The sequence below is a fragment of the Scomber japonicus genome, chromosome 10 (genome assembly GCF_027409825.1).
Source record: "Scomber japonicus isolate fScoJap1 chromosome 10, fScoJap1.pri, whole genome shotgun sequence".
NCBI lineage: Eukaryota > Metazoa > Chordata > Actinopteri > Scombriformes > Scombridae > Scomber > Scomber japonicus.
Window position 1 is genome coordinate 8,541,629 of NC_070587.1, and position 26,748 is coordinate 8,568,376.

The 26,748-nt window shown below is 38.2% G+C and overlaps 1 protein-coding gene and 1 pseudogene across 1 annotated transcript; one reads left to right on the top strand and one right to left on the bottom strand.

The window, feature by feature from the left end:
* Positions 1-830: 830 nt before the first annotated feature.
* Positions 831-9,160, bottom strand: LOC128366271 (tumor necrosis factor receptor superfamily member 5). The gene is made up of 8 exons (XM_053326956.1): positions 9,097-9,160; positions 8,793-8,918; positions 8,066-8,212; positions 7,867-7,960; positions 7,486-7,562; positions 5,035-5,142; positions 2,472-2,627; positions 831-1,059 (listed from the first exon to the last, which is right to left on the bottom strand). The coding sequence occupies exons 1-8, from the start codon at positions 9,158-9,160 to the stop codon at positions 881-883; spliced, it is 951 nt and encodes a 316-aa protein (XP_053182931.1). The 3' UTR covers positions 831-880.
* An 815-nt stretch (positions 9,161-9,975) lies between these two features.
* Positions 9,976-26,748, top strand: part of LOC128366273 (uncharacterized) — a 29,257-nt pseudogene continuing 12,484 nt past the window's right edge.

Sequence of the window (26,748 nt, forward strand, 5' to 3'; positions counted from 1 at the left end):
ATTAAATGAGATAACATTTAAAGTATAAGAAAAGACAGTTTAATGAAATTTGAATGATTGTTCTTACTGTCGACAAATCCCATGAAAAGATCAAAACCAACAGCCCAGATGTTGGTTCTTCGTGATGATGCACAGGTCGTAAACATGAATGGATGTAACAAAAAGCATGGTCAAAAAAATCTCAGTGATATCATGAAACAGTTGGGCATTGTAGTTTTTAGCAAAGGTTACTAAAACAAGAGTAAATGAAAACCATTGTTGTGGACTATTTTCTTCTGCGGATTAACACACAATTACAACATAAGATAAGATACAACCTACTGCAACAGTGTCAGGTAATGTCTTTAATAGTGTTTGGGCAACAGTGGAGCTCTATGGCTTAGAGGAATAAGCTGCATCAGGGTTTGGATACACAGATAATTTATTGATTTGGGATTTATTGACAGGAGGAAACAAAATATCACAAGACTTCTCTTTAATAGAGACACCACTGAGCTGTGGCTGAAGACCACAGTATTGCCTTCACTGAGGTTCTGAAGACATAAGACATAAGTCACATCCAAAACAATAACTTAAGTAAAGAGCTGCACTGGTGTTTTCTTTTAGCACTTAAGATATCTGTAAATATTAATAACATTGCCAGAAATAACCTGGTAACTTAAATGTGAACACAACGTAACGTCACATCTCTTGACCTGAATTTCTCATAAATGTCCTGCAGGAGGCAGTAAATCATCAGCTACCGTCAATGCCACCACAAGTAAAATAGTAAAATAACATGGGGGAGGGGGGAGGAGGGGGAGGGGGAAGGAGGAGGGGGAAGGGGGCGGGAGGTGCACTGAACCTCATAAATATATTGCTATGACAAAATGCACTAATGTTATGTCCCACACCACTCGTCCTCTTGTGGCTCTGAGTGTGTCCTGAAGAAGCCAGTGCAGTGTCCGGGACTTCCATTGGTCTGTTTCGTCTCAACAAATGAAACTGATGCCTTCAGCGGCGTTATGGGAAAGCTGCTGTCCATGCTGTCTTGTGTGCTGCAGCAGATCTCATTATCGTCTGTGGAGGATAATGAAATCGATAGTCAGTGTGACCATCCTTCAAGCTAATGGTACACCAGCTCTTTGAAAAAACATACTTTGCACTTAGTGGCAGGATTTATTATCATCTTAATGGGACTGAAAGAATATATGAGCACGGGAAAATTAAAGTAGTCTTGTGTAGGAGGGAAGAATACACTTCTCACTCAGACATACAGATGGATGACAAATCAAAGGAAAAACCATCATCAAGTGTCTTATAAGGTGCTACTGAACCATTTGGAGCCACCAGAATGACTTTAGTGCATCTTGCCTCTGGATCTCTCTGCTGGAGGAGTGAATACTATTCTTACAAAAGATATCCCCTCATGTGATGTTGAATACATCGGTCTAAAATCTCATATTGATGATTAACTGGGCTGAGATGTGGTGAAGACCATAGACCATGATTCTTTTGATTTTTATGGTGATCAAACCTTTCATTGACACTCTGGAAACATGAACATATGTTATGTTTCTCCACTTAAATATTCCTCTTATTATTATTATTATTGAGGCTTTTCCTTCAATTTGCCACCTATCTCTCCATCTTCCAGTTTTCTTGCTTAGCAAAATTGTAACAATGGCAGCAGAAGACCTATTATATGCATTTGTGTGGTCTCTTATAGGTTCACAGTTGTTCAACTCTATCTTAATACAGCAGTTAAGTGCCCAAATGAACATTGAAGGAGGTTTTCCTCACTATAATCATTCCTCCTGTTAAAAGATCCCCTTCAAATGCGCTTTAACTGTAAGTGATGGAGGCCAATATCCACAGTGTGTCCACACAGTGAAGCTTATATAAGGCTTCAGCAGTCATATCAAGTGGATATCTGTGACATTTACAGTCTTTTTAGCATCAGATTCCCTCTTTGTGTTTCCTCGTTGAGCTGCGGTGGAAGTACAGTAAAAACTAAAAAAACAAGACTTGTACTGTAACGTTGAAATATTGATTTGACTCATTTGGATGATTAAAGCTTTTTAATAGCTTCCAATAAACTTTAAATATATTTTTGCACAGAACAAATTACCAAGTGAACCATGAAGGGATCTTCTAATGGTCAGAATGAACAGGAGGAATGATTACAGCAAGAAATAACTTATATTTTAATGTTCATTTGGGTCCTGACTGATGAATAACTGCAAACCCTTCCTAAACTTAAGAACAATTGGGTCACCCGTGTGGCTTGGTGGTTAAGGCACCAACCATGAACCAGAAAGTCCCTGGTTCAAGTTGGGGACATTTGTTGTACGTCATATCTCATCTCTTCCTCCCCATTTACAGTCAACACTCTGATGCTCTGAGGCATAATAATACTACAAAACAACATAGGAATATTTAATTAAATGGACTTCGAGCAGTGTTTTGCAGTGAGCAGTGGGATTTGTTACCTGGGTTAAAAAGTGATAACTTGCAGTCCTTCAGTGGATAGCTCTCTTGGCAGATATCGTTCAGTTCTGTGGACTTTAAAGGCAGCTCCAGTGGACCAATAGGGGCTGCTGGGACCACATCCAACAGAGTAACATGAACGCTGGGGCTGGATTTCACTGTTGGAAGACACCACAAACAAAACCGTGGTTGCAAGGATATCTCTTACAATCATGACAAACAGTTGAACCACCTCAAATATACATAATATGTAGTTTATGAACATTTAAAACCAGTTTGGAACATTTGTAGACATTTATAGAAACTGTTCCTTAGAAAGCACTACGATATTTTAAAATCAAATATTTAGCTCCGTGGCACCGCCAGTTATTGCTGATGTATATTTTCGTCATTGCCACATCCTCAGCTCAGTGTGACTCATTATTAAAGTGATACTCCTCGTTAAATTTATCTTGTAAATCACTTGTTTTCTGTGGACTTCAAAGCTTATTGTAAAAGTTTTGCGGTTTCATTTTTCAATGGAAAGAGTCTGTAACCTGCTTTGACTCACAGCGAGATCAATGAATTCTAGTAATGTTACGTTTTTTGGGTGAAAAACATTGAAATTTCAAAATTTCCATATAAACTCATGCCACCACTGCAGCATAACTCACTTCTGTCTGCTGTTCATCTGCCTGTCCCATTATCTTCCAGTCACTGATTCATCATTACATGAGAAATAATGATGTCAAAACACTTGTACGTCACTCTACTCAAAACCATCACGAATCAAAGTTTACCACAACTATCTGGAACTATTTCAAACCCTTAAAGCTATAGAGTAGGGCTGTATCTGGACTCCAGACCCTCTGAGGCCACAAATACCTATTACTCATTGTGTGTCAGTTACTTTGTGTTAATTAGGTGAATTTTAAATGTAATTCGTAATATGCAATGCACAATATTTCCTAAAATGTAAGATGTCTTCTGCATTAATATCTGTCTTGTCTACCCGTTTTGTAGAGCGCATTTTCACAAAGAAATTTGGGTTTAACCAAACATACAAATAAGGTGTCAATCGGGGCACGCAGCTACATTTTCCCCTGGGGCCCTTTAACAGGTCAATATGGCCACGACACAGTGATGAAAAAATTCGGGAACAATTCAGTTTCAACAGTCTATGACACAATTTACAACCTAATTACAATACAGCGTAATCTCCTTAATCTCCAGTTTAGTCGCTCAGTAAGTGTGTATGCTATATCGTAATAGTAGAATAACTCATTAAAAATATTTACAGAATAGGTAGTCTTAAAATTCTGCCCTAATTTTTTTTTACATTTTTTTTAAAACTCGTCTTAAAACCCATTTTTATTCCTTGGCTTTCAACCCAGCATGAGACTCTGCTCCTGTTTTAGTGATTTATGGTTTGTTTGTTTTAATTATTGTTTTTAATTTGTTTTAAAAACAATAAACAATTATCTTAGTATTTATTTCCTGTTAATTGTTTTACGTTTCCTGTGTTGTTTTATCTATTTATGTACAGCACTTTGTTTCAGCTGTGGTTGTTTTAAAGTGCTATATAAATAAAGTTGAGTTGGGTTGAGTTGAGTTAATGCCAAACTGTTGCTCAGTAAGTCATATGTACTCTGTTGTTGTTGTTGTTGTTGTTGTTGTGGGCCATAATGCAAGAAAACATTGGTGGGTTGGTGGTAAAAACCTCAGCAGAAAAAACAGAAACTATTTGCATAATAAACATCCGATCTTGCTGATAGGTTCAGATACATACATAAAGACTCCATTACTGGCAGTGCTTTGTGGAGTATCTTTATCTTTACTGCGGCTAACAAAAACTACCTGTCTAAAAGCAACACGTTTGTTTCTGAAGGTTGGGCTCCTCTCCGTTAATTGTGTTTCATCTGTAGTTTCCAGCAGTGGCCCATTACTTCACTGGAAATAGGCCTACAGTAAATGTCAATGAAATGAGACGTCAGGAAGCCAAAACAATCAGTTATGGGACTGTGCCATGTACGTAGGAGCTGTTTCTCAGTATGAGTTAACAGCGTGTGAAGTGTGCGTCACATTATACCAAATAACTGTGTCAGGCTGAATATGCACAGGATGTGGTTTCCCCATTCAGCTTACATTCAGCACACTCATCAAGCTTGTTTAGCATCAAGTTACATAGCTCCTTATTTAACCTGTCTGAGTTATACTGTAGAAACAATACTTAACTATACTTTATTTTTGTGTTTAAAACAAGAGACATAATATCTTAGCAAACCCAAAACCTTAGAACCAGGTATGTAACTTAAATTTTACCTTACTTAATGTTTTTTAAAAACATTGTATTAATCGTAAAGGAAACAGTGGGAAGGTGCGCTTGACAGAGAGATAAGCCATGACCTTCAACTATATGACTTCAAAGTCAATTGAGTCTCATAGTTGTGGTTTACAACACGCGTTGTTACAGCTAGTGAGTAGGCATGCTCACGCAGAGCTTTGTTGCCTCTTCAGGAAGACTTTAAAAAAGAAAGAGAACAAAATGTGTGAACAACACGTAGACATGTGACACATGGTACACACCTGCTCTGAAGGATCTGCGTTTTGCCCTCCAGCAGACGAGACAAAACACGATGAGTACGGTCAGCAAGAAGCCTGACCACAGACCTGTAGGTATAATCCAGGGACAATCTGAGGAATAGACAGAGGGGATTTTAGAGCCACGCAAATACATTTCAATGAAGTTTGTTTGATGTTCACATAAACATACCAAGAACTGTTAGATAACTTCTGAGAATCAGTGAGTGATTACAAGATACTATTGTTTCCTCTGTCACAATATTGGTAACAAGATAATGAATAAAATGAGTATGAGTATGAAAATGACTCAAAGTTCACCTGCAATTTCTTTGAAAAACAGCAACTATTATAAAAGAATATTAATCGAAGTAAATTCAACTATTAGTCACCCAAAATATTTCTCTCATCATCATTATCATTGATAATCACTATATACAGACTTTATAACTACACACTGTAATGCTGTAAACTGAGAGGATTTGGTTACACACAAGTGTTTTATGTCAACAGTTGCAACTTCACTTATGAAGCTTTCATAACTGCTACGATAACAATTAATAACTGCGCTATAACATAGAATAACACATGAATACATCCTTACAGTGAGGCTATAACAGAAAGAAAAGACTAAATTAGTCCATTCAAACCTGCTCTGGGACTTTTTACTAAATGTTTTCTGCATTACAAAAATGTCTTCTTTAAGCTCCCATTGTTTTTTTTGTTTTAATTTGTATTAAAATGATGACTTTCTGTAAGGAAGTTTTCTATATGTATTAACTGATTCCTCAAAATTTACAGTACAGTAAATCTTATTTAGTGACATCACTAGGTAGTAGAGGTTTTGCTGATTTTTAGGGATATAAAACACTGACGCCTTAAAAATTTGCTTCAAAACTGATAACATAAATGAACAGTGGTTTATGGTAGGCTCCAAAGACTTAAAACATTATGGACCTATTAATATACATGTACACATCATTCATGGGGTAATTTAAAACTATTTACGAATGTGTTCAAAACTCAGTGAGACATATATGTAATTACAGCTATGTTATGTTATACATGTTATATATGCTTCATAGGAGAGTTATAGACCCAGACAAATACATTGATTACAATGCTAAAATGTCTTTATATCTGCTTATCACCACATATAAACTATTAATGGATTATATTCCTAATTAATGCTAAATAGGTGTTGTTAAATCATTTTTGGTATCTCCTCTTCCTGTGGTTGGAATAGCTGTTTCCCTGTGTAATGAAAAGCTTTTGTTTCCAGGTACAAAGTGTCGCAGGTTAATTTCCTACCTGTAGTGGGTGGATCTATGCACCATAATCACTTTGTGTCTTTTGTCATGTGTTTGACTCAATTTAACAGTTTCAGACACCAATCTCACAAAAATGAAAACTTTGTGAATCAGAGTTTAGAGTTCAAAAACCAACACGCAGGAAAATGTTTTAAAGTTGCAAATGTGACGAAAACTGAGCATTTTTCTGAATGCACGTTTTTGACTAAATTTAATAAATGTGCTTTTTCTAAAATCTGCCTAATTGCAACTTGTAACTTGTTACACGTGTCAGTAAAATACTTTAGATCATGAAAGAATGTTCCCTTGATTCCTTCACCTTTTCACTAAACAGTGGACTCAAAACTAAAACTGCCACCTCATTTGGTTACTTTAGTCACTGTACTGGTCTGATTTATTGGTTAAATATTTGCTTAGTTAAATATAAAAGGTGCCTGTAAGTGTTTTATGAATGTAAATCAGCTCATATCACTCATATCACATTTCTGTGGTCTGTCCTTGTTTGATTACTTACTTTTCTGTCATTTTAAGTAATTCTTATAAAAAATAATCAGTTGCCCAAATTAACAATGAACCAAGTGTGGCTCACTGTAGTCAACCTTCCTGTTCATACTGGCCATTAAAAGATCCCCTCCTAATGCATTTACAGTGTGAATGTAAGGGGACAAAATGAAATATTATGAACCTGACCTTTAAACTCAGATGTGGAAAGACTGTAATTTTCTTGGGTTAAACTACTTGTGTCTTCAAAAACAGTTCCACCCTTGCTGTGAAAGTAAGGCTGCTGTACAGCCTTGCAAACTTGTCTACATTTACTGTTCTGCGACTGCCTGCCTAACACAGACTTCACTGCTTTTCCTTTCGATTCCCTTTATGGTGAAATGGCCTTTCACAATAACAGAGTCACCCCCCATCTCCTGTCAGACACTGAGTAACAATTCTAAATAGTTTCACACATCTACTCTGCCTCCTCTGTAAATTACTTAATGTCACATGACACAAGGTTAACAGGAACTCACTGAATCCCTTGAGATAAGAACATCTGCTAAGTTGCTCTAGTTCTTATTTTATTTTTTAAAGCCGAGAGAGATTAGGATCAGAAGAGAAGATATACACTTAAAGGAAAGAAGTTTAAATGGTAGCCTACAGGTTTTGAAGTCACCACAGATGGCATCGGTTGTTGGAGTGCCAGGAGTTAGCAACTCTCTCCCAAAGACCTCACATCTGAAAGCAACATACAACGACAAACAATATCAACATCTACATACTGCATAGCACATTTCAACCTGTTTTTTATTTAGGCATGTTTTTTAGCCCAGTAAAACCCCTTCTTAATGTGTGCATGCAATATAGTTACAGTACGTGTCAGCTGAGGATGTCAACTGAAACAAATACAGTCACTTCTGCTTTCTATCAAAGGATGACTAATGAATGAGTCACAAGCATCTTACTGCATTATATGCATTGATGTCCTCCTTCAGCTTGAGTAAAAATAATTGCAACGTTAATAGTGGAGACTCAGTCTGACCTGATGTGTTCTTGACAGGGGGAGCTGAAATCTGTTACGTTGCTGTAGGTCCCCTCTCGACACGGAGCACAACTTGTATTATTTGTGCGAGTGGCTGCAAGAAGAAATGAGATTGCACCCATTTGAGTTCTGAAACTGATGCTTGTGGGGCGCATGATAATTTGTTTCAACAGTCTATGACATAAATCAGGAGGCCTACCTTTTATTTCGACCCCTAAGCCTTTATCGCAGCGCTTCACAGGCTGGCAGTGCTCACAGTTCTCATTGCTACAGTAATAGCCCAAAATACACCCGCACACTGTGTCCGTCTTAGCTGTACAATCCTTCACTTTCTCCTTGTGGTTGTCTGAAAGAGCAAAAGTGAGATATAAAGACAGTCTTCCAGGATGAGGGATTCTTAAAAGTGTTTTTGTATGTGTAAGGATTGTTCTAATCCGAACACTGAGTCTAATGAAAGAGGTTGAAGTTCAAAGTCCTGCAAGACAAACCATTAGATTTTAAGACATACAGCTAAAGTGTAATTGACTTGATTTGAGAGTAAATGACAAATTTAACCTTCTGTCAGTTTTGCCTTCTGTTGCTGCTTAAACACTTTCAAGGTTTTTGAAATCATCTTACTTTGAATATTCCATCTTCACAATTGTCTGTAAGTTTGTTTCAGATCTGCATTGAAACTACATGATGCTTACATTAGTGAGAACTGAAAACCAAAACCAAAACCCCAAACCCAAAACTAATCCTATATATCCACAATATTTTACATTTTTGGAAACTTTGGACTGGAAGATGATTAAGATGATTTCAATGAAGAGACAACTGCAAAGGATATATTTATACTCTAAAAGGTTAGAGAGAGGGGTTGACTGCATACATTTGTGACCCAGATTATGTGTATGCAGTACTATATCTGCTTTTGTGTCACTTACCACGACTGCATGCGCTGCATTTAAAGCATTTAGGGACGGAATTTTTCCCAGTTGTGAAGCGCCCATGTCTACAGTCTTCACACTTGGTCTTCTCAGTGGCGGTACAATCCTCTACCACATGTTGTCCTGATAAGAGTTTAGAGAACAGAGATATAGAGTCGGATGTCAGGCTGTAATGCAAACACAGTTTGAATACTAAAAGGACAGGACACGGTCAGTTTTACAATCAGACAAACAGGCTTTTTTTGTCCAAAGGTAAAATAAGAAACAAAGATAATGAAAGTTTGAGGTGTGTCAGACTGACCTGCAGGGCACCGATCACAGCATATGCCATTTTTTTCGAACTTATCCTCATTTGGGCATCCCATCTTAGTCCATTCGATAACAGTCCTCCTTTCACCTGAGTGTAAAATATCTTAGTTTAGAACTACGTCAGTCGTCTTCCCGTGCTCTCTTCCTCTAAACCTGCTCTTAACTTTTAAGATGGCAGCTGTTTAAGTTATCGTATCTCAAAGAGCACCACTCAAGGTGTAATCTCTTCACTCAGTGCTCTTTCACTCCTCTGCTTTGTGTGATAGTCTCTGTGACTACATATACTGTATGTTTTCCCCTCCTTTACCTACTTCTCATGCCTCTTCTAATCCTACACAGTGGAAAACCCCAGTGACCCTCATCTGCTGTTTCCCCTCCGTTCTCTCTCTTGTTCTCTCTCTCTCTGTGTTGCTTTCTCTTCTGTCTCTCCCCATTTCCTTCCTGTCCTTACCATCAGTGCAAGGTAAGCTGTGTGTGTTTCCGCAGCTACAGGACCAAAAGACTGATTTTAGCACTCTTAAACTGCAACAATGCAACATAATGAGGCATTTCCTAACTCCACTACACCCCTTCCTTTCTCTCCATCGCCATTGTTCCCACTGAACTTTTGCCCTTTTTGAGATTGATGTCGAGTTAAAACAGCAAAGAGATTCTACAGTAACTGATGATCTGAAAACACTTTTTTTTGGCTCAGTTTGTCTTCCTGCCATCCCATTTACCGACAGTCACTCCCTCATTACTGCACACATACAAAAAAAAAAAAAACAATCTAGAAATAGATTTATGAAATGCTTACGATTGCAAGATGTGTGAGAGAGAGAAAGGGGGTAGCGAAAACATTAATAAGAAAAGGGGAAGGAGAGATGTTGGGGTAGTTTATTTGAGAAGGGATTCAATCAGGTCAGGATGTTAAAATTAAGGTAGGTTTGGGGTTTTCATTTTAGCTCCTTATGATAGATAATTATCTCACCATAATGCTTTGCAGTAAATGGGTTCTTGTAACTGATTCGGTTATAGCATCGTAATTTTGTATTTGTTGCAATTTGTGCATCATTTTTGGCCGACAGTCTTTCTTGAGACTAATTTAACTTTCATTAAATTATACTTTTTCTTATTTGGGTCCTGCTCCTCTTACTTTCTCCACTTCTTTTCCCCTCCTTTTCGAACCCCCCTCCTCCCTCGACTCTTCTTCAGTCTCCTGCTACTGCTGCTGCCCTACTCGACCTACTCAGTGCTTCTGGGTTGGGTAGAGTCTCCAGGTTATCCCAATGGATACTTGCCCCATGCCAGTCTCAACTGGAGCAGGTGTGCCCCCAAAGGTCACACCCTCTCCATCAGGCTCATCCACCTGGACCTGGAGGACAGTCAAGACTGTGAAAATGATGCCGTGAAGGTCAGTTTGCCCCATCTTGAGTGGAAGGTCTGGGGTTATGATCAGCGGTCAACATTTGTGCTTTTTGAAGTCAAGGTTTCTAACTTGTTGTCGGGGAGCTATTAAATAACACTTTTCAGATAAAACTCATATTAAAAGCAAAACAAGTTTATGTAGCACGTTTCACAGACAACGGTGCTTCACAAAAATCTGAATCTAAATCTAAAGATAACGTTGGTGGTTGGGGGCTTGGTATATAAATAACACTTTTCAGATAAAAGTCATATTAAGGGAAACAAAATGTATTTAGCCTTTTACAGAGCCTATACACGTTCACAGACAACAGTCCCAAGTGCTTCACATTCAAATGTGAATCTAAATCTAAAGATAATGGTACAGACAGACACTAATTTTCCTTGTGATCAACAACTCACGTGTTAGTATTGATAGATTTAACACAAGGTGCTGTTTGTACAAATGTGGAGGGACTCTGACTTTGAACGGGATTTGCGACATGACAAATGTAACAGTAAACTATAAACTAGCTTATGCTATATTATATATTATTTAGCTATATTATTATTGTTTTTTATTTAAAACATCTGACAATGCCCTTGTTAATACGCATTTGCAAACATATTATCGATTTTATCTTAATAAAAAATATTAGGCTGTAATAATACCCTCCATCCTGCAGTCTGATCTGTCACGTGCTCGTGTCACTGATTGATACTGACATCCGACTCACACGAGACACGAGTGTGGGAGATGTCAGAAATAGCCCTCTCACACGATTCATGGTCAACCAGACCTATCTCTGTGGTTTTCACCCTTACACCCAAGTCTCTCATTACTGTGTTGGTGCGATATGACATAGTACACATGTTTTAATATGCTGTAACACACACTGTGACCGCAGCATGGAGGCGGGGGACGGAAGAAAACAGCTGTAAGACAAGACTGCTCACATTAAATCTGATTTGCTTCTAAACTTCAGGATTAATGACTTAATAATCAGTCAAATGACGCATGAAACAATAACAACGACAAAACAAACAAAAAAATAAAAACAAAACCCGCTTGAGTGAATTGACTTACTGTGGTTGAAAACAGCTTTCCGGGGAAACTCCGCGATTGTATGATGACTAAATCCAAAGGTCCACTCTCTGTACGTGTGGACTGACAACTGAGGTATGAAAGGTCTGTAAAATGAAGAGCTATGAAATAAAGGTCTATAATCTCTATAAAAGATATTTAAGAATTACGTCACTGTAGCACGTTTTTCTTCCTAAAATCAAGCTTATATGTGGCTTCAGATAGATGTTGCTGAAGGTGTATCAAGATGTGTTTATCCTACTTTGACCCTGTATGTCAGTGATGTGCTTTGTAAAGAAATTAATAATTTATTCACCAAATTTGTGAGGAAAAATAGTCACCATTATAGTCACCATTATAGTCACCATTATCTTCAAAAAGAAATACTCAGTTTGGAGAGGATTACATTTTGACCATTTAAATTGCACCTTCATGATCAAGTGGCTCAAAAATGTTTGGAGCTCCTGGAATCATTATGAACTTTAATACCACACAATATTTTTAAAAGATTAGGTGGCCTAAAATTTCCTGTGGACTGTCACTACGCTGTTTCTAAATTGTGGGTAAAACTCTCAAACTAATGTCAGCAGGCTTTACTGTTTTGGAAACTTACTTGTTTTCACAGCTTTTTACGACATAAGGATATAATTTGAAACAATAGTAATATCACTGTTTTGGATTGAAAGGATTTGGATTTGATGAAAAATGTAATCTTAAAAGTACAAAGGAAGATCTTCTGTAATAAAAACTGTTCCCATAGGTATAATTGAATTAATATAATCTCACTGTGACTATCAAAATGTTAATGTTCAAGTACTTTGTTTAAAAGTTAGTGGAATAAAATCAACAGACATTTAATGTACCAACAAACAGTGCTTCATAATCATTCACCCAGAGGGATAACCTATTGGAAATCATAATTAGGTTTTAACTTGAGGCAAAGCATGGTTGTGCATCTTTCAACAAGATTAGAGAAATTAATTTAATTTCACATAACATTTACCCATGTGACAGAATAATTACCAAATGTATTGACATAGATGTTATTTGTGCCTTTTTTGATGCTGAGCCACAAACAACCATTACGTTGCCCCTCCACGTCTGTATTTTGGAGCAACATTGAGAAATTTGTTTATAAAAGAAATTGTACATTCTGTAAAATAATGCCTAAAGACAACATTACTAAATTCAAATGTGATAATAAACCTTTCAGTTTCATGATAAATCATCTATTTGCAATAGGTACATTGTAAAGCTAGACTGTCTAAGTCCCTCCCAAATCTTTTTTTTCTTTTTTGGTTGAATTCATAACCGAACAATGTGAACACACTGTCGTACTATAAAGAATTATTTTCTGTAGTCCCTGATTAAGATACATTAAAGTATTGTTGTTGTTGTTTATGTATTATGTTCTAATTTCTTTTATAGATCTTTTCAAATGGAAACCTGATTTCCATCCTGTGTGGGAAAAGAGAATTTGAGGAGCTTCAGACCGCAGTAAATCCCTCGCTCCAGTCCTCCCCGGGCGGCTGCCTCTCTCTGTCCTTTCACTCTGACTTCTCTAACACCGAGAGGCACACCGGCTTCAGAGGCTTTTACACTGTGCAAGGTGAGACAAAGAGCTCATCATTGTGAATGCTTTTGTAGTCATAATACAAGAATGGTCATATATATGTGTTTTATTTATATGTATTTATTAAAGCTGAATTGGAAACAGTTAAACATGACTGAAAAAAGCAAAGCAGAAAATGAATTGGCAAGCATAGCATTGTTTTACAATAACTTAGCTATAAAATACTTTTGTGACAACTTGCAGATTCAATTATTACTTTAATAATTAAAAATGAATGTCCCAATTGACACTATAAAATGCCTTGACTTTAATCTTCATCATGGAAAGATTCAGTTCAAGTTGACTGAACAAGCATAAACAAAGCTACACATTGGCTCTAGGTGATGCAACAAAAGCTCTTTTCTTATAATCATATTGAAATAACCAGGTGACATGTTTGGATCAGCCGGTCTTTGCTAAAATATGACAAAAGGTCAAAAAAGGTGACCAGATGACATTTATCAGCTGCAGAGTCAATAATCCCTCTTGTGTGCCATGTTTTTTTTTTTTTACATCTAACCTTAAATAACTTTGCTCCCTCAGACTTTAACGAATGTGAGGACGACCCAGACAACGGATGCGACCAATTCTGTCACAACTTCATCGGAGGGTACCGCTGCTCCTGTCGCCATAGTTTCCACCTGGGTGCAGACAAGCACACTTGCACGGGTACACGATCTCAGGCTCAAGTAAACAGAGTGCAGAGGGAGGAATGAAAAGAGCAAAGAGACAGAGGGAGACAGATCAGGGAAGAAGGAACAGAATTAAAAGATGAAGTGAAAATGGGCAGATAGAAGAAGCAGAAGCAGACTCATGGGGGGAAGAAAAGAGGAGAATCAGATGAAGAGGTGGCTGATTGTGTAATACTTTTTGACTGTGTTTGATTAAAATGATGACAGTGACCTTTTATCTTTATCACAGTGCACTGTGATCAGGATCTGTCAGGGCTGACCAGAGGTGAAATATCTAGTCCTTTCTGGCCTGGTTCATATGCAGAGAAGGCAAACTGCAAGTACACCCTGTCTGTGGATGACCACCTTCAGCTGGAGCTACACTTTTCTGACCAATTCGACGTGGAGGAAAGCCCAGATGGCCAGTGCATAGATGGACTGACGGTGAGTGATGAGTCAGAATATGCAAATACTATATAGTGTTTGTACTAAAGTCTCAAGCTAAGAGAGCAAAGAGGAAGTTCAGAAGAAAAGTGCTGAAATCTTTGTTATGACAACTAGTGCACAAACTATTTTAGTCATTGTGTAGTCTTTCCGTGTTTCTGTAGAAATTGTGGCTGGACAGTAAGTACATTTACACCAGTGCTGCAAGAACTTGTACTTTTATTTGGTAGTTCCATTTTATGCTATTTTCTACTCTGCTACATTTCTTTGACAGCTTAAGTTACTTTTCAGATGAAATGTTGACACAATGGATAATATAGCAAGCTTTTAAAATACAACTCATTGTTAAAGATGAAACCAGTAGTTTCTAACCTTTTTGACTTTCGACGTCTTACAAAAAACAGTGTGTAGTCGGGGTCACATTTCAGATGTCTATGAGTTATTAACAGCTCCACCAAATAGTGATTTTTCCCTCTAAACTTGTCACATGGTTTCATTTGACTAAATGTTCAAATTATTGAATATCTCACCAGAAATCTTTGATTAGAGAAAAAGTCCAAAAACTGAAAACAGATTTATGTGTCAGAACTTTTTTTTTCTTCTTTCCTCTCCCATTAATCATCTCACAACCCCTCAGACTTATCTGTTGACCCTTTGGAGGGCCCTGACCCATAGGATGGGAACCACAGGACTAAACTAAGTGTATATAAAGTAGTTCAAACTTGCTTTTTCTTTTCTTTAATACTTCAAGGACATTTGCTGCTAATACTTCTTTTACATAAGTAGGATTTTTAATGCATGACTTTTATTTTTACATTGCTGTGTTGGAACTTTTACTAAAGTAAAGGATCTGAATACGTCTTCCACTGCTGCTTCTGAGCAGTAATTAGTTCACTTATGTCCTATGTTTTCAGATTAACACTTCCTCTGGAACTCTGGGGCCATACTGTGGCAACACTCCTCCCCAGTCTCCCCTCCTCACTCACTCAAATCAAGTCCAAATTATCTTCACCTCTGATAGCTTCGGCACTAACAAAGGCTTCAACCTCCACTTCAAGACCACAGGTAGGTACTGCCGCCTCCTCATCTGTGCCATAGAGTATTGTTGAAAACTGAGTACAAAATGATCATAATTGCTGTTTTCATGTCTTAACTGCAGACAAGGTCTGTCCATCTGTGGTAACTCCACACTCCACGGTGACCCCTGAGGAACCAGAATATCATCAGGGTGAAACAGTAACAGTAAAGTGTGCTGCTGGCCATGAATTCATCATGGTGAGTGCACAGAGAAACAGAACCTGTTATATCTTTGTAGCTGATGTTTTTAAGTCACCATTGAGCTAATTCATCTCTCCTTTTGCAAAGCAGCAAGGCTCCCAGACTGTGTCATCACAGTATCAGACAACATGCCAGAGTACAGGCGTATGGGCTCCCATTTACATCTGTGAACGTGAGTCTGACTATAATAGATTTCTATTTTTTCCAAAATTTCCAGTAAGAACTTTTTAATTTGAGGGTTGTTTTTTCCCCACATATACTCGTGTGTAGGTGTGGATTGTGGTTTTCCCGATATCCCAGAAGATGGCATCCTTAAGGTGATGGGCTCAGATACCGAGCACACTCAGTATGGTGACCAAATCCAGTTTCACTGCAGCTCAAACTACTACAAACTGGAGGGAGATGGTGATTATTGAATATCTTTGATTATCCTTTTTCTTCTTGGACTAACTTTTAAAAACACTTCAGTTTATTGATTATTGTCTCACCATAAGGTTTGCATAATCTTTCAGATACATACATTTGCAATGCCAGTGGTCAATGGCAACCAAGCAGTGGCAATTCAAAGATGCCAAAATGCACTGAAGGTAGGATTTCACTATTTATTTTTTATGCATAATTTCTTTCCTTTTTCATATGAATTTATGATACTTCTTTTTGTGTATTTCAGTGTGTGGGATGCCTGAAAACGAACCTCAAAGTACAGCTAGAATTTTTGGGGGTAAGGATGCAAAACTGGGAGAAATACCGTGGCATCTTCTCATAAAAGAACCTAGCAGAGGAGGAGCAACACTGATCAATGACCGCTGGGCGGTGACAGCAGCTCATGTAGTTGAAGATGTACAGCAAACCTCTTTGCGCCTGTATGGTGGACTGACAAATGCACGACCATCGTCAACTGACCCATATGTAGAAATTACCAGTGAGAAGATCATAATTCATCCCGACTACACAAGAAATGTTAAACCCCGTACTAATTTTAACAATGATATTGCTCTCATCAGATTTAATGCCAGGGTGAATCTTGGCCCAAACCTCCTTACCATTTGTCTGCCAGAGGGCACCAGTGACTTGGTGGAGGGTGAGCAAGGCACAGTGTCAGGATGGGGTAGGACAGAAGATCGTAAAGCATCTCCCATGTTAAAATACGCTGCTATTGGGGTTCACTCTCTTGAAAATTGTCAGAACACACCTACCCTGCCACCTAAGAACCTACCCATGATTTTCACTGACAACATGTTCTGTGCTGGAGCAGAAGGGAAGGACAGCTGTGAGAAAGACAGTGGAGGTCCGTTTGTTGTGCCTATGTTAACTGAAGGCAATGGGCCTTACCGTCTAGCTGGCATTGTGTCCTGGGGACCCCATTGTCGGGACAGGCAGTACAAAGGTTATTATACCAAAGTGGCGAATTATGTATCCTGGATTAGAGAAACAATAGATGCAACAGAAAAATCACTGAAAGGCTGAATATGAGGGAGAAAATGATTTAGCTTCTATGCTATAATCCATTTAGTTTCTGATTAAGATCTCTGAAATAAAAAATGTTATGAAAATGAAGATTGTAATTTTGTAATCAAATCTACCAACATAATAATACAAGCTTTGATCACATGATTGATTTTTACATTAAAGGAAAAGTTTGCAATATTGTATTTTTGTCTGTACCTTAATCTGTTTTTTTTCATGCCCTCTATAAACTGGGATACTTAACTCTTGCGTAATTTATACATTTGCCTCTACCATGCAAAGTTACTTGATTGGCTACACTAACCACCTGATCAGGACAAAAATCAAATAGATTTTATTCAAATGTATAATGGTGTTAAATCCATATAGAGCCTAATATGGAAACATTTTATGGTACAACAAATTACTAGGGCACAAAACGCTGGCATGTGGAAATAAGACTCATATTGTTTTTCAGTGTTGATATAGCCATTTTTATAGTATAGCAAATATATGTAAAATCACAAATTCAATGATCAGAATGATTTTCAATGCAGTGTGTTCTCAAGTAAAATTAACTTCACTTAAAATCACTTATTTTGTTCTTCCTTAAATACTATTCAGTCTTTTTTTTTAAGTATCCTGCTGTCCAAATCACATACAGACATTTCCACGGCAACTGGCATACGATATATTGATACGATATGTAGACTGAAAACTTGGCCCTGTTTACACCAAGAGGCAGAAGTAGACATGAGAATTGCTTGCTCGTAGATAACCACAAACCACAAATCTCTGCTGCTATCTTGTAATATATACAGCAGCGTTTTAGGGGCTTCAGCCTTCAGTGCTGACAGTACAGTACAGAATTCCACATTCACTTTATAAGGCAAGGCAAGGCAAGGCAGTTTTATTTATATAGCGCATTTCATACACAATGGCAATTCAATGTGCTTTACATAAAACAGAAAAACATGTAATTTGAGAAACTTAAAACATACAATTAACCCCCCACCCCACCCCCCCCATAATAAAAACAAAGTACAGAAAAATAGAAAGACATAAATAAAATGATTGCAGCATAAAATAATAAATTAGCTTTAAAATCATTAAAAGGACCAACATTTTCTTTCATAACCTTTTTAATCATTTCCTTTGAACCCATTTTTGAAATAAAAAATAATTGGATTGTTTTGTCATCTTAAAACAAATAATTATGGCTCTCTTAAATGTCATAGCTCTGATGTCAGCTCTGAAGTTGCAGCATTTGCAACAAATAATGTTTTACTACTAATTAGTGGTTTCAGCAAAGTATCGAAACATTAGGATAGATAAAAGTTTGTTCTTTGTACCTTCTGTATTTGTCTGCAATTTTCTTTATTTTTGATATTATTCTCTCTGGAGTGAAAGGTGCAGTGTGTAGAAATTAGTGGCACCGAGCAGGACGGACATGGCAGAGGTGGAAAATCATTCATAAGCCTGTTTTAATTAGTGTGTAATCATCTGGGAAAAAATTGCTCAATGTATATGTTTCTTCAAAGACCCTTACCCTTAGGACTTTAGGTGCAATGGGGTTCAGATGGGGGCTGGCTTAACCAACATTTGCACTTGGTGGCTCTTCTTATAAAAGTCAGGATTTTGAGGTACCTTATTATTCTGAAAAACAGACCGATTTCTCTTTTCATTCAAAACTTTTCTCAGAATTCAGATCATTATCTTGTTAATTCAGAAAAAAATATAAAGAAATTATTCATTATGCATACTGCTGTTTCATTGACCTGTCTGTCTGGTCTCAAGTGAAAGGCACTTGAGTCTGCAGAGGATCTTGAGGATGCAGAAAAAAGTGTAATAGCCCCCTCTAGTGACAGCAGGAGGTTAGTGGGTGAATGAACCACAGTTTGAAATCCGATGAAACCTGACAACTGTCTAAAAACAAAGTCTGCGTAGTTTTAAAAATAGTTGTGTTGTTTAAATCGCAACAAGTCAGAAATTGCTTTTCTCTTTTTAGAAGAATCACTTCAAGCATCGACCGTATTTGATTTGATTTTGCCAAGACAAACAAACCACATTCCTGGCATTAAGACAGTGAGTTGCTAAACTCTGGAAACTACAGACTTTGTAACATTAATGTTCCACTTGAATGTGAGACGATTGCTCCTACAGCAGCGGAAGAATTCACTCATGAATAGGTTTAATCCCAAGATGGGGTGGACCTCCTGTCTCATCTGGTAAGTTTAGTTGGGTATCAAATGCATTTGTGTGTTGCACTTAAGTTGTTTTTGTCATGAATTCCTAGTTTGATTCCAAATTTCACTGCTTATCATATCAGTCTAATATCATTGTGGAGTTGTTTTTTTACTCTAGAGCTGATTTGTTTTTTACTTTCTGTGCAGTCAAAATTACAGATGAGCACAGATGAGCAGTGTTTTCAAGGTTGACTGAGTGATCCATCTATAAACATATAAAGTCTCAACAATATTATGTGGCTGCCTCAGTTGTGTTGATAGTGTCACTGTGTTTGTTCTTTTTCTGTTTGCATCAACTTTGGACCAGCAGCGAAGATGACCACTGTCTGATAAACAGATCGAACTCTCTCTGTTCATGCACCTTTTCCAGGTTTCTGTACATGTCAGTGTGTGAATGCTGGCCGCTGCCCGACTCTGAGCCTGTAATGTATGGGGAGGTCCAGTCTCCCCAGTATCCCCAGCCTTACCCTTCCAACCTCCTGAAGCAGTGGGACCTCAGTGTACCTGAGGGCTACCAGATCCAACTCACCTTCACACACCTGGACATCGAAGCTTCTGCAGGCTGCTATTACGATGCCCTTACAGTATTTTAACACATATAATATCTTAAATAAGTGTTGTGTGTCTTGTGTTTTAAACTTAAGCATGACTCAAGCACTGACAGTTTGAAGTTTGCACTTGGACACTTAATGTCAATGTTACTAAAGCATATGGTCAGACAATATGGCTACGAAGTAAATATTTGACTTATAATAGACCATTTATTCCTAGGATACAAGTCCTATTACAAAGCACAGCTTCTTTAACTTCCATTATTGCCAACATGTGTTTTGGTGACTCCAGCTGCAAGTAATTACTTACAGGAATTGCACCAAACCTCTGTTTTTACCCCTGCAGTGGTCTGTCATTGGTAGTGATCTCAAAAGGAGGCAACCACATGTTGTTTCAGGGCCTTTTTTAGTTTTTTTTTGCTTCACATAGCCACCAGTGGATCTCCAAGTCTTAGCATTACACTGTCTGCAAACTTGCCTGGGACAAAACTCCACTGGGAAGCCCTATAACTAAACACCCTTGCTACCAGGGTCACACACATTTTCCCCTTTGGGGAATGATATATATACCGAAAATGTATCTCTTCTTTTTACTTTATTGTACTACACTCTATACTACGGGATACACTGTGCCTGTTTGGGCCAGGACTTATGTAAAGATATTAGTGAGACAGGATGTAGCTGTCTTGGGTTGCATCTCTGGCTCCAAGCTTGGTGACTCAACTGAAATAGATTCCTTTCCAAGTGCCACATGGTGTATTTGGATACATCCTTTTCAGCATTTGTACAATAAATCATATTGTACTGTTTTCTGCATAACTGAACTCAGACACAATCCTTCAGGTGCTCTACGGTGAAAAGGTCCTGGGGAAGTTTTGTGGCCAAGAGAATTCTGCTGATGGGCGTCACCCAGGCAACGAGCCCATCTTTTCTCCAGGCAACAGACTCACTCTCATATTACAAACAGATGACAGCAACCCAGAGCGCCACCAGAATGTTGGTTTCTCTGCACATTATCAAGCAATAGGTAGAACCTCTCCATCTTCAACTTTGCTGTCACTTCCCTTGACTGCAACATCTCCCATTAATGTCATGACTTTCTCACTATCAGACATAGATGAGTGTTCTGGGCCAGAACCAGGAGATGGCCCACTCTGCTCTCAGATCTGCCTCAACACCCTTGGCTCATACCTCTGCTCCTGTCATCACGGCTACGAACTTCGCTCAGATCAGCGCACCTGTGTGTGTGAGTATCCTTCATAATCTCCACTGGCTCCCTGTACCACAACGCATCCACTTCAAAGTCCTTCTCCTCACCCACAAAACTCTCCATAGCCAGGCCCCCTCCTACCTCACTGCCCTACTCCACCGCCACAAACCTTCCCGCAGCGTCCGCTCTGCTGATACAACCTCCTGTCCCCAACCCCACGTACCATGCACCGGACCTGGGGTGACAGAGCCCTCTCCATTGCCGCCCCCTCCCTCTGGAACTTGCTCCCCAATCACATCTGTGACTTTACCGACCTGCCCACATTCAAATCACTGCTCAAAGCCCACCTCTTTAGAATTGCTTTTAATGTATGATTAATGCCCGGGTCAAGCGTTTTATTGTGTTTTTTCATTTTTTATTTTAATTCATTGTTCACTGTGTTTGAGTACCAAAAAAGAGCGCTGTACAAATAAAATGTATTATTATTATTATTATTATTAGTGCAGATTCATACGTCCAATTAAAAGCCTTACATGTAACGGATGAGGTGGGGATGCAAGAGGCAGCTGCAGCAACAGAGATGTCTCAATCTGGCAACACTGGGAACATTTTGGAAATATGCATACATAATATACATCCGATAAATGTTATATTCTTTAAAGGTGAGCATTTTTCTCGTGTGAATATTTGCAGTATTGTGATTTCTTTCTTTTCACTGTTCCTAGTGTCCTGCCATGGTGGTATATTTGATGAGCCAGAGGGACATCTGTCCAGTCCAGGATACCCACATGCCCCACCTTATGCTGTGTCCTGTCAGTATATTATCTCTGTTGAACAAGGCTTCACTGTCTCTCTCAACTTCTCTGACAAATTCCAGATTGAGAGCGTGGACACTCATCAAGGCCAAACCTGTCTCCATCACTGGTTGGAGGTATAACAAGAAGCAGCTTCCTTAATATATATTTTCATTTGGAAGAAATGGGTCATAAACTGAGCCTTGTCATTCAATAAATGTACTGTTTCCTCTGCTCTAGTTGACCATCCCAGACAATGAGCCTGTGAAGCTGTGTGGTAGACAAAGCCCAGGTCTGATAACCTCAAACTCCAACATTGTCAGACTGGAGTACCACACTGATGATGATGGCCAGAGCAATGGCTGGAGCCTGGACTACAGCACACACAGTGAGGGAGAGAAGTGACCAATGTAGAAATTTGAGTGCTATTGTCAAATTATTCTGGCACTTGGTGAAATAAAAATTTCCACCATATTGTTTGGTTAAATCTGCCTGTTGACTATGCAATGTTTAATGTTTGCTTGTCCATGATGTTTCCAGGAGTAAAATGTCCATTTCCTGGCAATTTACCTAAAGGCAGGGTCACTCCTGTCTTAACTGAGTATTTCTACAGAGACTACATTTATGTACGCTGTGACCAAGGATACAAGCTGATGATGGTTAGATTTTTTTTCATTATCTCCACTTGTTTATTTGTTGTGTTTGATACATATGGATATAAAAATCAGTTATCTTCTTTTATGTTAGGATGATCAGGAGATTGACAGTTTCTCTGCCATGTGCCAAAACAACGGACAGTGGCACCTCCCTCTGCCAGAATGCCGCAGTATGTTACCTTTATGCTCAAACAAAATATCCATTGTTTTTGTGACTCAACCATGAAAATTGAGAATTTTTGATTTTACAAGCCAAAACATACAAAGTACTCATATGTCATTGTTTTTCTTTTCTGCAGTAATTGACTGTGGAGAACCTGAAGCATTGCTGAATGGAGGGGTGACCTTCCTGTCTGGCTTTCAGAATCAGTATCGCTCTGTTGTTCAGTATCGCTGCAATGGGCCATTTTACTCTCTCCTTGGAGATGTAAATGGTGAGATATTGATTTGTTCTATAATGTTTTAGATTTTATAATGTTTTAGATTTTTCTTACCATTCCTAGCAGCCAATGGTTTCAAGTAATTATCTGCTTATCTGCTGCATTATCTACACTACGTTACAGATTTAGGAAGATTTACCTTCCAAATTAGGGGTGTTGCATTTCACACTCTTAAAACACACCCCACTACCTCGGACCTGAGCTAATACTAGCTTACCGGAAACATTGAGTGGTGCATATTTGGACTAACATTAGCTTCTTCATCTAAATCGTGCTAACATTGTATGTCTAACACAGTAGTAGCATAATATTAGTCTGACTTTGTGTGAGTCCTGGTGCCATGGAGAGCAGCGGCTGAGCGAACTGTCAATTACATAAAAGCCTGTTGTAAATCTTCAAATCGTATTAATGAATTTAAAGATTTAGACTATAATGAACATAATGATTTATGGAAAAAAAGACAAACTTAGTAGAGAAAATGACACTTTTTGCTGTGGTAGTTTACCACTTGGCTATAATGTGCAAAAATAATTACATGGTTCTTCAAGAGTATAATACCAAGAACTTAAAGCTGCAGTTGGTAAGTCTTATAAAAGTAACTTTTTGTCATATTTGCTAAGACTGTCACTATGTAAAGACAGCATTACATGAAACTAGTAATCTGTAAAAAAAAAAAAAAAAAAAGAAAACAAGCTCATTTAGCCCCGCCTACTGCTCCTACTGCAAATTGCCAGAATCCACCGCGACCGGACAAAAAGAACCAATCAGAGCCAGGATTGTGTCTGATGGAGAGTCTGACAGCTGTCGATCACTGCCCACGCACACAGGCCCCTCCCCCTTCCTCCTCAGCTCGGTCAAGCTCATATCTCCGTGTTTCTAGGTAAGGTATAAACATGTGAAAGTCACTGTAAAGTGTTTTATATCTAGCTGTGTGGAGTGTAGTTCATGTATTACCGATCGCGTGCACATCCATGGTCGCATGCCGTCGCGCCCACGTCAGCCTCCTCTGGGGGAGGGACTTTGGAGGCAGGGCAGGAGTGCAGCGGAGAGGGAGGGGGAAGGATCTGAAAGTTGTACTTCTTCAAATTTGATGCTAAGTCCTCTCTCTCCTCAAAGTCACCAACTGCAGCTGTAACACAAAGTTGAAAAACTGTTTTTGACTGCCCTCCCAGCATCACTGATGGGTGTAGTGAGGGGTGTGCTCTATTGCACCTGTAAACATGCCCTACACTGATGTCACCATGTACTGACACTCTGCAGTACACTTTTACATCACTGCAGGGGGCTGAGAAGTTGCTGATGCTGTTCAGTTGGTCTTAAGATAAAGTTTAATGTCTAACTAGATGTTTCTTTTGTTTTGTTCCCTTTGTCCTGCAGTTAACTTCACCTGTGAAGCAGATAGAAAGTGGAGATCCAACCATAATGTTATTGGCACTCCAACATGCATACCAGGTATTGCTTTTTATCACATAAACCTAGAAACACAAAAAACTCATTTCGATCCAAGTCTCAAATCAGTACTTGGAACATGAAGTCTGTGCTTGTGTAAAAATCTGTTTCCTCATGAGTATACATCTGTGTCCAAACCAGTTTGTGGCCAGCCAACAACACTCATCTCTGCCTATCAGAGGATCATTGGAGGCAGTGAAGCTCCAGATAATACCATCCCATGGCAAGTACGACTGAATATAGATGGAGGAAGAGGAGGAGGCATGATAATTGCAGACCGCTGGGTTATGACTGCAGCTCATAACATTATACATGATGGACAGAAAGTACCAAGAGAAAATGTGAAGGTAAGAGGGCTACCAGTGATTATCTACATACCCAGGGCATCCATGTTTTTGAATTGCGATTTACTTCCTCTTATGCTGTTGATTTGTAGATATATATGTAACTTTGAGCCCATGTAAAACTGTCTGTTTAAGACATTATTTCCTCTTTATGTTTTTGATTTGCAGATTTTCATGGGAAGTACTGTTGTGAAACACTTCATGGACTCTGCTGTTAATGCTGACTCAATCCATGTTCACCCTGGTTACAACAACCCCAACAAGTTAGACTTCAATAATGATGTCGCCTTGATCAAAATGGAACAACAGATCACATTCAACTCATCTGTAATGCCCATATGTTTGCCAGCAGAGGGGGCCACATATGAAACTGGCTTGATGGGGTAAGTAAACAACTGAAAGTTTTCATTGCATAAAATGCCATATAATCATTAAAAAAATCTATATTATATATTGTCATAGTTATTCTTTTGAACTACATCTTGCATTTAAGTCTTTTCTTTTTCTCTGATTTACTTTATTGTCACGAGTTCACCAAAACTATACTACATTTTTTTCAGACTTGTCTCAGGCTTTGGTGTCACAGAGAAAAATGGCAAACGGTTACTAACAAATAAGCTGAAGTACGTGCAAGTTCCAATAGTCAGCCAGGAGACATGCAGAGATTCAATCAAGAGGACAATGCAAGCCCCTGTGCCAACTCTGTCAGATAACATGTTTTGTGCTGGAGTCCCAGAAGGTGGAAAAGACTCCTGCCATGGTGACAGTGGAGGACCTTATGCTCTGGATGAAAACGGACGATTCTGGGCTGCAGGTATTGTCAGTTGGGGGAACGACAAATGTGGACAGCCAGGCACATATGGAGTCTATACCAGAGTCATCAACTACGTGGACTGGATCAAAAAGACCATGGAGGAGAACTGAATTTACTATAATCGATTATATAATGATAAAATGTTGATGATCAAAACTAAAGTAAAAATAAAAGCATTTACATCAGAAAAAGAAAAGTAATTTTGTTGTAAATGTACTCTTGTGTACAGTTAATGCATACATGTATGTCAAGGAAAGCTATGAATTAAGATAATCTTCCTTTGACAATAAAATAAAATAAAACAACAATTTCAATTTCCTGAAATTATTGATTGAGTGTTATATTGATTGTTCACTTAAGTCATCTCTTTGTAGTTAAATTGTAGTTAATTTTTTTCTTTTACTTTAAATAATGTGACATAATGCTGATTTATATGCATGCATCTCAGATTAGTAAAGTAATAAAATTAATATTTTCTCTGGTTAAGATAAAAACATTGCCAACCACGGTGAAGATTAATATTCTCTTCAACTCCTTCCTACCAAAATGATATTTGTTTTTCTCTCTAATACTGGCTTGAACTACGCATTAGTTAGGGTTAGTGTTACTTAATTTCTCGTGGTGAACTTACCAAGATGGTAGGCTCTCCTTCCATTTCTTTTTGGGTCCCCTCATTCTGCTAATTTGATTACGCCACAAATCATACTTGAATTTATTTTTGCCAAGTTAAACAAAGCTACATACTCTGAATAAATATCTATTGCAAAATTCTACAAGCTACAGCCTACTTGACATTAATGGTCCATTTGAGCATGAGACATTTCTCCTGAAACAACATATCAGTTCACACAGAGAGAAACTTGTTAAATGAGCTGGTCCTACTGTATTATCTGATGTGTTTGATCTAATTTTTAATACGCATGTTGCAAGTTTTAATGATATTTTACTTTTCATGAATTTCTATCTTTAATTTCTATATTCAAAAATGTGCAGGCCTTGATATAAGTGTGAAGCCTCTTATGATATATTATCATTCATCTTTTTGGATACGTAGTTTTGATAGTTGACTGAGAAATCAATTTCTCAGAATAGAGAATACAACAGCAATTTTGTGTGGTTGCAAAGGTTAAAAATGATTGAGCCACTTTGTTTGTTCTTTCTGTTTGCATCAACTTTGGACTAGCACCTAAGTTCCAACTCTCTCTGTTTATGCACCTTTCTA

Coding starts and splice junctions, on each gene's coding strand:
- LOC128366271 (XM_053326956.1), bottom strand. CDS start 9,160: ATGGGATGCCCAAATGAGGATAAGTTCGAAAAAAATGGCATATGCTGT. Junction 8,213..8,792: donor ATGCAGCGCATGCAGTCGTG/GTAAGTGACACA, acceptor TTGCTCTTTCAG/ACAACCACAAGGAGAAAGTG. Junction 2,628..5,034: donor ACGCAGATCCTTCAGAGCAG/GTGTGTACCATG, acceptor GTCTTCCAACAG/TGAAATCCAGCCCCAGCGTT.